Below are 15,338 nucleotides of genomic sequence, written 5' to 3'. Positions count from 1 at the left end.
AAAACTACAACATATTGCCTTGAAAGTTTGTGTTATATATCTATACTAGAGAAGTGATTGCATCTCCAGGCTGTATTGATGCAACTGAGCAGTTGGATAGACAATCTGCAGACTTCTCCTTGCTGTTTGTTACTGTGTACACAGCTTTCATATGGGGTGGGTAGTTGTCCACATGGGGCATGGGCAGCTCACGGCTGATCAAGTGATGGGCTCGGGTGAAGGGTCGGAATGTCCACCACCACAACAATGGGATCTGGTATGCAGGAGGCTGGAGAATAACGGGCCAGTTCTACCTGCGCATTGTGATGCTCCAGGTAAATTGGAGGCATGTGGATAGTGAGGGAAGTTCAAGCTCGGTCCTTAAGTACAAGTGCAGCAGCACCATCCTGAGGGCCCAGAACAATGGCATTGTGCAAAAATGAAAGTAAGATATGTGGCAATGTGGGAGGACTGCTCCATTGGGCTATGGGGCTCTTTCCTGGGACGCACACCCACTGACTGGGTCTGCTACAGTGGCTGGGATCCAGGTTGGTTTCAAAGGACAGAGACCTCACTGCTCAGGAAACAACCTAACTCCAGCTATTTCATTCAGCACTGTTGAACGGATAGGCAAAACTCAACAGTCTCACAGCAAAGTCTCAATGTCGATTGAGTATAAGGGCAGAATGCAGCCTTGGACGGTGAAGGCAATAGTGAAGGAGGCAGAGCGGCAGAGCATTTCAGCCATCCGATCAGTGAAGGGCAGGCATGGGTTAACAATGAATGCCATTCATCAGTGGCCAAACGGATTCCACTCATAGACCATGAACAACTGAGAGGTCATTGTCATGCCCATTCAAAGACTGGAGTACAGAGCCATTTCGGTTTAATCTCTTCATTCACAACTTGTCATTGCCCCACAGGGCTCTAGATGTTACACCTCTGGCATGAGACGTTACTTATCTCTATGTGGGCGCTAGCATCTCTGGGGCAAGGTGCATCAAGTACAATACAATCCAAACACCCAAAGCTGTGCAACCCCATAATCATGTCTTCCCGTTCTGCACCCCTTAATTATTCTTGTCTTCAGTGTTTACTTTTCGAGAGAAGACAAAATGCAGAATGAATCCAGGTGTCAAGGCTGCATTTCACAGAGTCCTCATTCAATGCAGGAGGTGAAGGAGAGAGAAGCATTGGCAGCTTCAACAGGAGGCACTGCACGGGGAAATGGCCAACGGGAGCCTGAGCATGAACAGGAGAGTAAGGAAGGTGAATTCAGATGCAGTGGTGACTTGTCAGACCAAAGGTTTGTCAAGGAAGAACCTCCTACTTAAAAATGAGTGAGAGGCAGTGCCAGGAACACCTGCAATTGTCCAGAGACCTCATATATCACATATGCCAAATTCTTCCTGACGACCTGGCGCCAGGAAGAGGTTGGAGGCTTCCACTTACCAATGGCTTTGAAAGTAACGGCAGCACTCAATTTATTTGCCTCAGGATCTTTACATGGATCAACACGGGACCTCCACAGAATCCCCCAATCTGCAATAATCAATGTATGAAGGAGGTCCCTTTACAGCAAGGCTCATTATTATGCCAGCTTTGCTCGAGACAAGGATAGCCAGGCTGAAAGTTTTGTCTTTGCAGCTATTGTACACTTCCCAGGAGTGCAGGGTGCAATAGACTGCACTCTTGTGACGAAACGGCCTCCCTGGCAGCAGCCCCTAACGTTTATATTCTGCTAGCACTACCATTCTATCAACGTGCAACTCCTCTGCGACCATCGCAAGCACATCCTGCATGCGTGTGCTTGTTTCCTGGGAGTTTCTGTGATTCCTATATCCTCAACCACTCACAGCTGCCTGGGATTTTCAAAAGGTCAGAACATCTCAGTTAAGTTTATTTATTAGTGTCACAAGGAGGCTTACATTAACACTGCAATGAAGTTACTGTGAAAATCCCCTCGTCACCACACTTCGGTGCCTGTTCAGGTACACTGAGGGAGAATTTAGCATGGCCAATGCACCTATCCAGCACATCTTTCATATTATGGGAGGGAACCAGAGCATCCGGAGGAAACCTATGCAGACACGGGGAGAACGTGCAGACTCCACACAGACAGTGACCTAAGCCAGGAATCGTACCCGGGTCCCTGGTGCTGTGAGGCAGCAGTGCTAACCATTGTGCCACCATGCAGCCTGTGCTTCTGCAGGGAAGGTTGCTGGGGGACAAGGGCTACACACTTAAACATTGGCTGATAATTCTGGGGCATCACCCGCAAACTCATGTCAAGGAGAAGTTAAATGAGATAATCTGGAAACATCTCCTCCAGTCCTCCAACCATTCCCTGTCATCTCAGGGGATGGCCAAACCATCACTGAGTGGATGAGTGCACTCATGCTTGGACATTATGACCTTATGACCTGCTGGATTTGATCTTATCTCTGGTCAGTGGTGACCAGCTACTTGGCTCACTCTGTCAACTTAAAGTCCACTGAAAAAGCGACACCAAGTGTGAAAAGGCTTGAAACTTTCAACCCATCGAATGAAGCAAATACTGCCACTAATGAGATGTGGACCAGCTGAGAGCTCTCATGCTAAGTTCATATCTTGGGTTCAGAAACTCACAGTGGGGAGAACCAAATGCTACTAGAGTATCATTGCTGAAGAGCTATTCTCAACTGTTCCTTGAGGAATAAGGATTCAAATGTTTCTCATAACACACTGCTAATAAAGATTTAAGCACATCTCCCTGACAACACACAAGGGTCTGGAAACTAGTTACACCGACGTTGACATCAAATGAATGTTCATCATATAATGGAATACTATCAGAAGGGTGGGAGGACTGGGAGGGACCTTGAGATAAGAGGATTCCAAAGTCCAAATCACAACATTTTCAACTGACCAGAAAATTCAAGTGCCCATCCAATGAGTTTTAATCAGTGCAATTTATTTACAGTGATAGCACACCCATGAACCAGAGGTGACATCAACATTTCTTCAAAATGTCAGTGTCACTCCAAAATGAGGAATTAACATGTTTTAAATACAAGAAATTTCAGCGAAATTGCAAAAGTTACTGAAAGATGTTCCAGAACACATCAAACCACACTAACAAACCACATCCTTGATCTTTGTTATAAAAAGTCAGAATGTGCAAAAACACTACTCACAACTTGACTGCAACAATGTTATTTCAGGCTTTCTTCAGATCTGCAATGATTATTTACTTCTTAACACCAGGTGGTAAGTATGCCAAAGTATTTTGACATTACCTATATTGATAAGAATGATGAGTCGAAATGTATGCGTGAGTTTGTATTCTGGACACACAGAGAATTCCAATTAGTATGAGCTATGAAAAGCATAACTGCGAGAAATATAATGGAAATGAAAAGGGGAATTTTAATTCATTCTGATCAAGGTGAAATGAGAACAGCAGTTAAAAAGGAGCAGCTCCAAATCCCACTCTGTTCCCTTTCCAATTTCAATGCTTGGCTTTGAGAGTAGATGAAGCCCCCACCAGACACCAGATGAAGAATTCTAGGGTCCCATGGTTACAGGTAACTCTGAATGTATTTTAAAGCACAGCTGTCTCTCCAGGTAGAGTAGGCAGGAAACCAGCACATCCTCAGGTAAGTTCTAAAACCTTCCTTATTGTCCCGGAGCCAAGAGTGCTCTGGTGAGCTCAATGAGAAAAGTTGCAGCTTCTTCTGCCCTCAGTGCTTCACCCTCACCCTGTGAACAGCCCTTGCTGCACCCACCCCACTGCTATATCTCTTGCTGCCAGATGTTTCACTCGCTCCAGCAGCCTCCAGACCACCTGGGATCTCCTTCACTTACACCCCTCTCCATCAGCCAACTGTCAGTTTAAATCCAAAATGAGTAGCTCCATATCCCCAGAGTGTCTAAGAGGTAAAGGCATCAATCAACTGAATTCCTCCTTTCTGACTTGTGTCCAATATTTTGTCACATTGTGAATTTAGCCTTGCAGATGGCGGAGTGGCTTCAAGACAGTCAAATCTACCCCCCATTGTGTATGTGAAGAATACCACTGGGCCAAAATCCTAAAGGACATTTAGTGGCTGTAAATTGTACTCCTGAAAGAATTAGAGAGATGTGAGGAAGAGAAACAGATCTCGTTATCTACAATTCAATGTCTTGGAACCAGATTTAAGTAAAAGTTAAAACAAGTTTATTTTGCCTTTTCTGCAAGGGGCATGATTGGACAGAGTTTCTACCGTCTATTTATCCCAGGTCTTAAGTATGAAAAGTGTTACCGAGAGAGAATGCTGAAGGCCACTGGGAAATGGCTCCAAACTGTGAAAATATCTCTTTTTGTGGAGTTGGAAGGTCTGTTTTCCCATGCCAAGCGGCACCCATAGCTCTCCCTTCCACAGAGATAAAGACCAGTGCTAAATTTCAGGTGCAAGCTCCATTTTTAGTCTCCAGATTTAACCAAGTATTGGAACAATTAGTGATCTGATGCGCGTCAATTGAACACGAGGCACGAAGCTTCGGTAACAGAAGGCTTTTATTGTCTAACAATGGAACTTAATAGAACGTTAACACACTATCCCAGACTGACGAGGTCCCGCCCGAGCAGGGGGTCTTATACCTCTCCCAGGAGGCGGAGCCCGACTGGGATGTACCAAAACAGTAACAACCACAGGTGTATCAAACCCACCCTAGCCCAACAACAACATTAGAACAATCCCACAGTGGGAACACCCTAGCCCAACAACAACATTAGAACAATCCCACAGTGGGAACACCCTAGCCCAACAACAACATTAGAACAATCCCACAGTGGGAACACCCTAGCCCAACAACAACATGAGAACAATCCCACAGTGGGAATCAACGATGGTTCACCACATGATTCTAACCAGACCATATACACTTCAGCACTTGTGTGTTCTCTATATCAGTCACATTTCTCTGCTCAGCCAATATACAGTTTCTCTGTGTCTGCTCTTTCAGATGACGCTGTGGAAATCATTGGGGGTAAAGATGTTAGACCTCATTCCAAACCTTACATGGCATCAATCCAACTTCATCAACGTCATGAGTGTGGAGGAATATTAATCAAACCAGGATGGGTATTGACTGCAGCACACTGCAATCTGTAAGTTACAGAAGCTGTAATCTGTGTATGAACCATTTTCAGAACAGTTGAGTGTTTTTAATCTTTTCTCTATGATGGAATCAGTCAAGGTTTACACAGTTTTTGGGGATCTAGAAGTGGTTTACATCTTCTATCTGGCAGTCTATTGTTAATGTTTCTCATAATGGCCCTGAATTTCCTCATTACCTTCAGTAAGTACACTACTATTAGGCTGTTATTTGGCTGACAAGATCGAGGAACCATGAGTTTTAGGGTAGTGAGTATATTTATTCCGTTATAATGTGAAATGTAAGTTGGCAGTGCCCTCGCTTTGCACCTGCCGTAAGGTTCGTTTACAAAATTGCAGTGTTCGGGTACATAGAAGTTTCCTTGGTTTATATCGCGAATGTAATTATACACAAAACTAAAGGATGATGGGATCAAATGCAATCATATATGATGTAAAAATGTTAATATCCAATGTTGTGTAAAAATCATTTTAACATTTCCCTCCCCATATGTTACTGTAACTTCCCTGAGAGGTTTCCTCAGGGAAATGTATGGAAGAAATGTGGCAAATTTTCAGGGAATATTTATCTGGAGTTCTGCATAGCAACGTTCCAATGAGACAGGGAAGTTATGGTAGGTTACAGGAACCGTGGTGTACAAAGGTTGTAATGAATCTAGTCAAGAAGAAAAGAAAAGCTTTCAAAAGGTTCAGGGAGCGAGGTAATGTTAGAGATCTTGAAGAGTCTACAGCTAATAGGAAGGATCTTAAGAAGGAAATTAGGAGAGCTAGAAGGGGTCATGAGAAGGCCTTGGCAGGCAGGATTAAGGAAAACCCCAAGACATTCTACAAGTATGTGAAGAGCAAGAGGATAAGACGTGAAAGACTAGGACCTATCAAGTGTGACGGTGGGAAAGTGTGTATGGAACCGGAAGAAATAGCAGAGGTACTGTGGTGAACCATTGTTGGTTCCCACCAGGTAGTGCTGAGCCAGGGTCTGGCCAGTACTATGAGTCTGTATATATGTTACTGTTGGGGTTAGGGTTGGGCTGTTCTACATGTTACTGTTGGGGTTAGGGTTGGGCTGTTCTACCTGTAATATAGTACTTGTGGTACATCCCAGTCGGGCTCCGCCTCCTGGGAGCGGTATAAAGGTCACTGCTCTGTCTGGGACCCTTTAGTCTGGGATCGTGTATTATATATGGTAGCTCTATTGTTGTAGTCAATAAAAGCCTTTATTTCCCCGAGTACCTCTAGCCTCGTGAGTTATATCGCGCATCAATTTTATTGACTACAATTGAACTCTCTTCGTTGAAAAAAAAACGACACAGAGAACATGGAGCAAATGCTTAAACCCGAACGGCTTACGTTGGACCCACGTGCGGCGGGTGCCCCTAACACCTTCGACCACTGGTTGAAATGCTTTCAGGATTACCTCGAAGCCTCCGCAGCGGTCACCACCGATGCCGACAGACTCCGGGTCCTCCACGCGAGGGTAAGCGACGCTGTATATTTAGCGATCCGTGGGGCCACCGACTACAAAGGGGCCCTCGAGCTTCTTAAGAGGCGCTACATTAAACCGCCGAACGAGATGCATGCTCGATATCTCTTAGCCACTCGACGGCGGCAGCCCGGCAAAACGACGGAACAGTACGCGTGCGAGCTCCTACAGCTAGCCAGGGGCTGTAACTGCAAAGCAGTGTCGGCAGACCAGAACATGAACGACCTCGCTCGAGATGCGTTTGTGGCGGGAATCGGCTCGTCTTACATCCGCCTTCAGCTGTTGGAGCAAGGTAATCTCGATCTCACTAAGTCCATAGAGCTAGTGGATGTGCTAGAAACGGCCTCCAAAAGTCTGACGATGTACGTCGACGACCACGTGGAGACAGCGTGGCAGGGGCAGTCACAGACCCCACTTCATTCAGCGGGGCCGAAAAACTGCGTGATGGCGTTCCCACCCTCGGGCCCGATGATGGCAGCAGCTCCAGGCGGCCCGCGGTGTTACTTCTGTGGGGGAGTGAAGCACCCTCGGCAGCGATGTCCCGCTAAAGCGGTGTTGTGCTCCGCCTGCGGCAAGAAGGGGCATTATTCGAAGGTATGCCGATCCAAACTTCCATCCAGGAACAGCAGTGCGGCGCGTGACTCCCCGGAGCCGGTTTCCTCGTCGTCGGCATCGTCGAGGGCTTCTTCCACGTGCGAGGCCAGGACGTCGCCATTCCAGACGACGGAGTCGCAACAGACGCGCGACCACCAGGAGCCGCTGGTTTTGGCGCCAACACCCACGTGCGACCTATGGGGGCAGCCATGTTGGTCGGCACCGACCGCGAATGACCAGCAGGGGTCGTCATCATCCATCTCAGCTGCCTGCAGTTGTGCCCACGAACCAACGGTGGCGTCGATTATCCTGGACCAGGCAAAGCCTCACAGACTCGATAAGTCCATGATGGACATACAGGTAAACAAACACATGATTTATTGTCTGTTTGACAGCGGGAGCACGGAGAGCTTTATTCACCCCGACGCCGTGAAGCGGTGTGGCCTCCGGATTCAGCCTGTCAAGCAGACAATTTCGATGGCGTCAAGGTCCCGGTCTGTCACCGTGCTAGGGAGTTGCGTGGTAAATCTGACGGTGCAGGGCACGGTTTACGAGAGCTTCAAGCTCCTAGTGTTACCGCACCTTTGCGCGCCAATACTCCTAGGACTAAATTTCATGGTCCACTTGAAGAGTGTAACCCTGCAGTACGGTGGGCCACTCCCTCCGCTTTCAGTGGGAGACTCGCAGCCTCTAAATTGCCCAATGCGCTCCATCTGTAGCCTCTCGACGCTTAAGATTACCACACCCTCTTTATTCCAGAATCTCGTGCCAGGCTACAAGCCCATCGCGACTAAGAGCAGGCGTTACAGCGCTGAGGATCGGATCTTCATTCGATCTGAGGTTCAGCGGCTCCTCAAGGAAGGGATCATACAACCTAGCACTAGTCCTTGGAGAGCGCAGGTCGTGGTGGTCAAGAGTGGGAACAAACCCCGGATGGTCATGGACTATAGTCAGACCATTAACAGATACACGCAGCTGGATGCGTATCCCCTTCCGCGCATATCTGACATGGTCAACCAGATTGCGCAGTACCGGGTGTTCTCCACCATCGACCTAAAGTCTGCTTACCACCAGCTCCCCATTCGCCCAGAGGACCGACAATACACGGCTTTTGAGGCGGATGGTCGCTTGTACCATTTTCTAAGGGTTCCTTTTGGTGTCACCCATGGGGTCTCAGTCTTCCAGCGTGCTATGGACCGAATGGTGGACCATAATGGACTGCGGGCTACCTTCCCGTACCTGGATAACGTCACCATCTGCGGCCATGACCAGCAGGACCACGATGCCAACCTTCTTAGATTCCTACGCACTGCATCTTGCTTGAATCTGACCTACAACAGGGAGAAGTGTGTATTTCGCACGCGCCGCCTAGCTATCCTCGGATACGTGGTGGAAAACGGGGTCGTTGGCCCTGATCCAGACCGTATGCGTCCCCTCCTTGAACTTCCCCTGCCCACTAGCGTAAAAGCACTGAGAAGATGCTTAGGCTTCTTCTCTTACTACGCACAGTGGGTTCCCAATTACGCGGACAAAGCCCGTCTGCTCATCAAGTCTACCTCTTTTCCCCTAGCACCAGAGGCTCGTTTGGCCTTTGAAGAACTAAAAGCTGACATCGCGAAAGCCACGATGCACGCTATCAATGAGTCCATCCCCTTCCAGATGGAGAGTGATGCATCGGATTTCGCCCTGGCCGCCACACTTAACCAGGCGGGCAGGCCCATCGCCTTTTTCTCTCACACCCTCCAAGGCCCCGAAATGCGACATTCGGTGGTGGAAAAGGAGGCCCAGGCCATTGTGGAGGCCATCCGGCATTGGCGCCATTACTTGGCGGGAAAACGGTTCACCCTGATCACGGACCAACGGTCCGTGGCGTTCATGTTCAATAACACGTTACGGGGCAAGATCAAGAATGATAAGATCTTGAGGTGGAGAATTGAACTCTCCACCTATAATTACGACATCATGTATCGTCCAGGGAAACTCAACGAGCCCTCGGATGCCCTGTCGCATGGAACATGCGCTAGTATGCAGGAGAATCGATTGCAGGCTCTCCACAATGACCTCTGCCATCCGGGGGTCACTCGGCTCTACCACTTCATAAAAGCCCGCAATCTACCCTACTCGGTGGAGGATGTCAGGTCCATAACCAGAAGCTGCCGGGTATGCGCGGAATGCAAACCGCACTTTTACCGACCTGACAGGGCACAACTCGTTAAGGCCACTCGTCCCTTCGAAAGACTGAGTGTGGATTTTAAGGGTCCCCTTCCCTCGACAGATTGGAACGTGTACTTCCTCAATGTGGTTGATGAGTACTCACGATTCCCTTTTGTCATTCCCTGTTCTGATATGACCGCTGCCACGGTTATCAAGGCATTTCGTGATCTTTTCACCCTGTTCGGTTACCCCTGTTACATCCACAGTGATAGGGGCTCGTCATTCAGGAGCGATGACTTGAGGCAATACCTGCTCTCATACGGGATTGCCTCTAGTAGAACCACGAGCTACAACCCTAGGGGTAACGGACAGCTTGAACGTGAGAATGCTACAGTCTGGAAGGCTGTCTTACTGGCGTTGAAGTCTAAAGGCCTTCCAGTCTCCCGTTGGCAAGAGGTGCTCCCTGATGCGCTCCACTCCATACGCTCACTCCTGTGTACGGCAACCAACGCTACTCCCCATGAGAGACTGTTTTCATTCCCTCGGAAGTCTTCCTCTGGGACCTCATTACCGTCTTGGTTGACGTACTCAGGACCTGTCCTCCTGCGGTGACATGTTAGGACCCGCAAGTCCAACCCTTTGGTTGAACAGGTCCATCTCCTCCACGCCAACCCTCAGTATGCCTATGTGGCATACCCTGATGGGCGAGAGGACACGGTCTCGATTCGAGACCTGGCGCCAGCAGGGGGCTTGGAAACCCCTGTCGCTCCCATACCTCCTGTTAGAGACCCCCCAACTATTGTTTCCCCTCCTGACACGGCGCGGGCAGCATCGGGACCACCACTTAACCCTTTTCCTCCCGTGTACAGCTTGCCTGAGTCCAGGAGATGGTCGCCACTTCAAGGTGTGCCCGAGTTCAGCAGATTGTCACCACCTCGGGGTCTACCGGCCCGTGAGACATTGGAGGAGCCGTTGGACACCGCCTTGGGGAGAACGCCACCGCGAGTGCCTACACCGGTGTTGTCGCCGGTGTTGAGGAGGTCACAACAACGGTGCGGTCCCCCAGACCGTCTGAACATATAGACTGATGAACAATTGTTCTGTGTTTTTGTACCCCGCCGGCCTTTGTTTTCAAAGGAGGGGTGAATGTGGTGAACCATTGTTGGTTCCCACCAGGTAGTGCTGAGCCAGGGTCTGGCCAGTACTATGAGTCTGTATATATGTTACTGTTGGGGTTAGGGTTGGGCTGTTCTACATGTTACTGTTGGGGTTAGGGTTGGGCTGGTCTACCTGTAATATAGTTCTTGTGGTACATCCCAGTCGGGCTCCGCCTCCTGGGAGAGGTATAAAGGTCACTGCTCTGTCTGGGACCCTTTAGTCTGGGATCGTGTATTATATATGGTAGCTCTATTGTTGTAGTCAATAAAAGCCTTTATTTCCCCGAGTCCCTCTAGCCTCGTGAGTTATATCGCACATCAGGTACTTAATGAATACTTTACTTCAGTATTCACTATGGAAAAGGATCTTGGCGGTTGTAGCGCAGACTTGCAGTGGACTGAAAAGCTTGAGCACGTAGATATTAAGAAAGAGGGTGTGTTGGAGCTTTTGAAAAGCATCAAGTTAGATAAGTCGCCGGGACCGGATGAGATGTACCCCAGGCTACTGTGGGAGGTGAGGGAGGAGATTGCTGAGCCTCTGGCGATGATCTCTGCATCATCAATGGAGACGGGAGAGGTTCCGGAGGATTGGAGGATTGCGGATGTTGTTCCTTTACTCAAGAAATGGAGTAGAGATAGCCCTGGAAATTATAGACCAGTGAGTCTGACCTCAGTGGTTGGTAAGTTGATGGAGAAGATCCTGAGAGGCAGGATTTATGAACATTTGGAGAGGTATAATATGATTAAGAATAGTCAGCATGGCTTTGTCAAAGGCAAATCATGCCTTACGAGCCTGATTGAATTTTTTGAGGATGTGACTAAACACATTGATGAAGGAAGAGCAGTAGATGTAGTATATATGGACTTCAGCAAGGCATTTGATAAGGTGCCCCATGCAAGGTTTATTGAGAAAGTGAGTGGGCATGGGATCCAAGGGGACATTGCTTTGTGTATCTAGAACTGGCTTGCCCACAGAAGGCAAAGAGTGGTTATAGATGGGTCAGATTCTGCATGGAGGTCGGTCACCAGTGGAGTGCCCCAGGGAACTGTTCTGGGACCCTTACTCTTTGTGATTTTTATAAATGACCTGGATGAGGAAGTGGAGGGATGGGTTGGTAAGTTTGCTGATGACACAAAGGTTGGAGGAGTTGTGGATAATGTGGAGGGATGTCAGAAGTTGCAGCAAGACATTGGTAGGATGCAAGACTGGGCGGAGAAGTGGCAGATGGAGTTCAACCCAGATAAGTGGGAGGTGGTTCATTTTGGCAGGTCAAATAGGATGGCGGAATATAATATTAATGGTAGGACTCTTGGCAGAGTGGAAGATCAGAAGGATCTTGGGGTCCGAGTTCATAGGATGCTCAAAGCAGCTGGCAGTTTGAGGCTGTGGTTAAGAAGGCGTATGGTGTACTGGCCTTCATCAATCGAGGAATTGAGTGGAGGAGTCGTGAGATAATGTTGCAGCTATATAAGACCCTGGTCAGACCACACTTGGAGTACTGTGCTCAGTTCTGGTTGCCTCATTACAGGAAAGATGTGGAAGCCATAGAAAGGGTGCAGAGGAGATTTACAAGGATGTTTACTGGGTTGGAGAGCATGCCTTATGAGGATAGGTTGAGTGAGCTCGGCCTTTTCTCCTTGGAGAGACAAAGGATGAGGGGTGACCTGATAGAGGTGTCTAAGATGTTGAGAGGTATTGATCAAGTGGATAGTCAGAGGCTTTTTCCCAGGGCTGAAATGGTTGCCACAAGAGGACACAGGTTTAAGGTGCTGGGAAGTAGGTGCAGAGGAGATGTCAGGGGTAAGTTTTTCACTCAGAGGGTGGTGGGTGAGTGGAATCGGCTGCCAGCAACGGTGGTGGAGGCGGATTCGATAGGGTCTTTTAAGAGACTTTTAGATAAGTACGTGGAACTTAGTAAGGTAGAGGGTTATAGGTAAGCCTAGTAATTGCTAAGGTAGGGACATGTTCGGCACAACTTTGTGGGCTGAAGGGCCTGTATTGTGCTGTAGTTTTTCTATGTTTCTATGTTTAAAACTATGTTATCCCCTTAGCTAACTAGAATCCCCTTCTACAGATGCATTAAAGATTCCTTGGTTTATGTCACAAATGTAATTATACACAAAACTAAAGGATGATGGGATTAAATTGACCCTTGACTCAGGTCAGCTGGTCCTAACAGTGAGCCGCTGCTGTCGCTGCGTCTGTGGTGGGAGCTCCTTGGCAGTCTGCTATTGCTCGCCATTCTACACTGCCATTGTATTGTGTAGGAGACTGGGACTGACTGTACCAAGGATTCAAGCTGTTGCCAATCCACAAGGCCCTGGATCTGCACCCACTGATCAGTTGGTGACAGGTCTAGTGGCCACCCTGGTTATTCAGTAAACTGTGCTGAGTATCCCAGAAATAGAGGAGGCCGCACTCGTCATTATATAAGTTAGGAGACTCCTAACCAGGGGAGAAGGCAGGGGAATGGCACCAAGTGAATTGCTCAGTGAGCCAGTGCAGACATGATAGACTGAATGGCCTCCTTTGGTGCTGTAATTCTGTGATTCTTTAAAGATCAAACATTATAATAGAGATCATAAACATGATTTATTTTCAAAGCGTTTACTGCAATTGAAATAATTTGGAATCCATGTTGAGGGGCTCTGGGATTTTAAGGTGACATTCTGAAGTGAATTTAACAGTTTATGTACTTAATGTGTCTTCTTCATATCGCACATAGCGCATTTAAAGACCAAAATATTCAGGTGGTTCTTGGGACAGATTCACTGAGCAGAGACAAAGACAACTCAGCACAAAAACTCATGGTGAAGCAGAAATTTCCTTATATTTGCCTTGAGAGTAAAAGCCGTGAACACGACATCATGCTGCTCCAAGTAAGTGAGATTTAATAAATTATTTCCATATTCACTCTCATTGTGTTATGATAGAAATTGAATAAACAATGCTCCCATCTAAACTCAGTTGTCAAGTTACCAGATCATTTTCAATCGTCCTAATGCCATTGCCAATATAAAGCGTAACTTCTCTCTTCCTGAAGTTACTAATATTTCATTATATAAAGCAGCTAGTTAGATGTGAATCTAAAGCCATCATTTTTTTTAGCTCCGACAAGCTGATTACAATACCACAATTCAAATTAATTCCCCATGCATATTTACTTAAATCAGCTCCAATATCCTACATCACATTTTTCATCCTAATTTTATTCTGATTTAGTCATTCAAAATCCTTCTGAATTGGCATTAATAAAACAAGATGCAAAAACATCTGAGGCACAGATTATCTCTGGACTATTAATCCAGAAACTCAGCTAATGTTCCGGGTGGACCCAGGTTTGAATCCTACCACGGCAAATGGTGAAATTTGAATTCAATAAAAAATATCTGGAATTAAGAATCTACTGATGATCATGAAGCGATTGTCAGAAAAAACCCATCTGGTTCACTAATATTCTTCAGGGAAGGAAATCTGCCATGCTTACCTGATCTGGCCTACATGTGACTCCAGAGCCACAGCAATGTGGTTGAATCTTTATAAGCGCTTTGATTTGATTTATTATTGTCACATATATTAACATACAGTGAAAAGTATTGTTTCTTGCGCGCTATACAGACAAAACATACCATTCATAGAGAAGGAAATGAGAGGGTGCAGAATGTGGTGTTACAGTCATAGCTAGGGTCACTGGCCAGCCAGTGAGGTCCATGTACCATAGATGAATAAAAAAAGGCACTGCAAGGCCGGAAACTCTGGACAAATGTGAGGTAATGCATTTTGGAAGGTCTAATACAGATGGGGAATATATAGTAACTGGCAGAACCCTTAAGAGTATTGATAGCAGAGGGATCTGGGTGTTCAGGTACACAGGTCACTGAAAGTGACAACACAGGTGGAGAAGGTCGTCACGAAAACATACGGCATGCTTGCCTTCATCGGCCGGGGCATTGAATTTAAAAATTGGCAAGTCATGTTGCAGCTTTATAGAACTTAGTTAGGCTGTACTTGGAATATAGTGTTCAATTCTGGTCATCACACTACCAGAAGACTTTGGAGAGGGTACAGAAAGGATTTACCAGGATGTTGCCTGGTATGGAGGGCATTAGCTATGAGCAGAGGTTGAAGTAACTTGGTTTGTTCTCACTGCAATGATGGAAGTTGAGGGGCAACCTGATAGAAGTCTACAAGATTAGGAGAGGCATGGATAGAGTGGATAGTCAGAAGCTTTTTCCCAGGGTGGAAGAGTCAACACTAGGGGGGCATAGGTTTAAGGTGCGAGGGACAAAGTTTAAAGGAGACGTACGAGGCAAGTGTTTTATACAGAGGGTGGTGGGTGCCTGGAACTCACTGCCGCGGGAGGTAGTGAAAGCAGATACGACAATGAGTTTTAAGTGGCATCTGGACAAATGCATGAATAGGATGGGAATAGAGGGATATGGCCCCCGGAAAGGTCGGGGGTTTTAGTTCAGACAGGCAGCATGATCGGTGCAGGCTTGGAGAGCTGAAGGGCCTGTTCCTGTGCTGTAATTTTCTTTGTTCTTTTTGTTCTTTGCACTAGCAAGGAGACCTCCAGCCCCGAAGGAGGAACTTAACCTTTTTGTCTCTTCATGAACCTGTTGCATGTTCCCCTCTGATCTTCCAATCTCTTCCTCAGGGCCACTCTCCTTCAGTGCATTTTGTAATCAGCCTGGCTTTGAGATTGGGAAATGCTGCAAAGTTCTTCCCAACTTCACTTACATAGCTCTCATATATTTCCGCGTGCTGTGGGTACAAGTACTTCACCACGAAGAACATACCTGGCAATGCAAGTTAGATGGAGGGCCCAGATTCAT

At 47.2% G+C, this 15,338-nt stretch overlaps 1 protein-coding gene across 1 annotated transcript in view; it reads left to right on the top strand.

The window, feature by feature from the left end:
* The first annotated feature begins 3,168 nt into the window (after positions 1 to 3,168).
* LOC144510584 (granzyme K-like) overlaps positions 3,169 to 15,338 on the top strand; it is a 52,659-nt gene continuing 40,489 nt past the window's right edge. Inside the window, exon 1 of the mRNA XM_078240184.1 lies at positions 3,169 to 3,228. Within this exon, the coding sequence (XP_078096310.1) occupies positions 3,171 to 3,228 (58 nt within the window). The 5' untranslated portion in view covers positions 3,169 to 3,170. The remainder of the gene's footprint in view (positions 3,229 to 15,338) is intronic.

The sequence above is a fragment of the Mustelus asterias genome, chromosome 1 (genome assembly GCF_964213995.1).
Source record: "Mustelus asterias chromosome 1, sMusAst1.hap1.1, whole genome shotgun sequence".
Lineage (NCBI taxonomy): Eukaryota > Metazoa > Chordata > Chondrichthyes > Carcharhiniformes > Triakidae > Mustelus > Mustelus asterias.
This window is presented reverse-complemented; position numbering and strand designations above follow the sequence as displayed.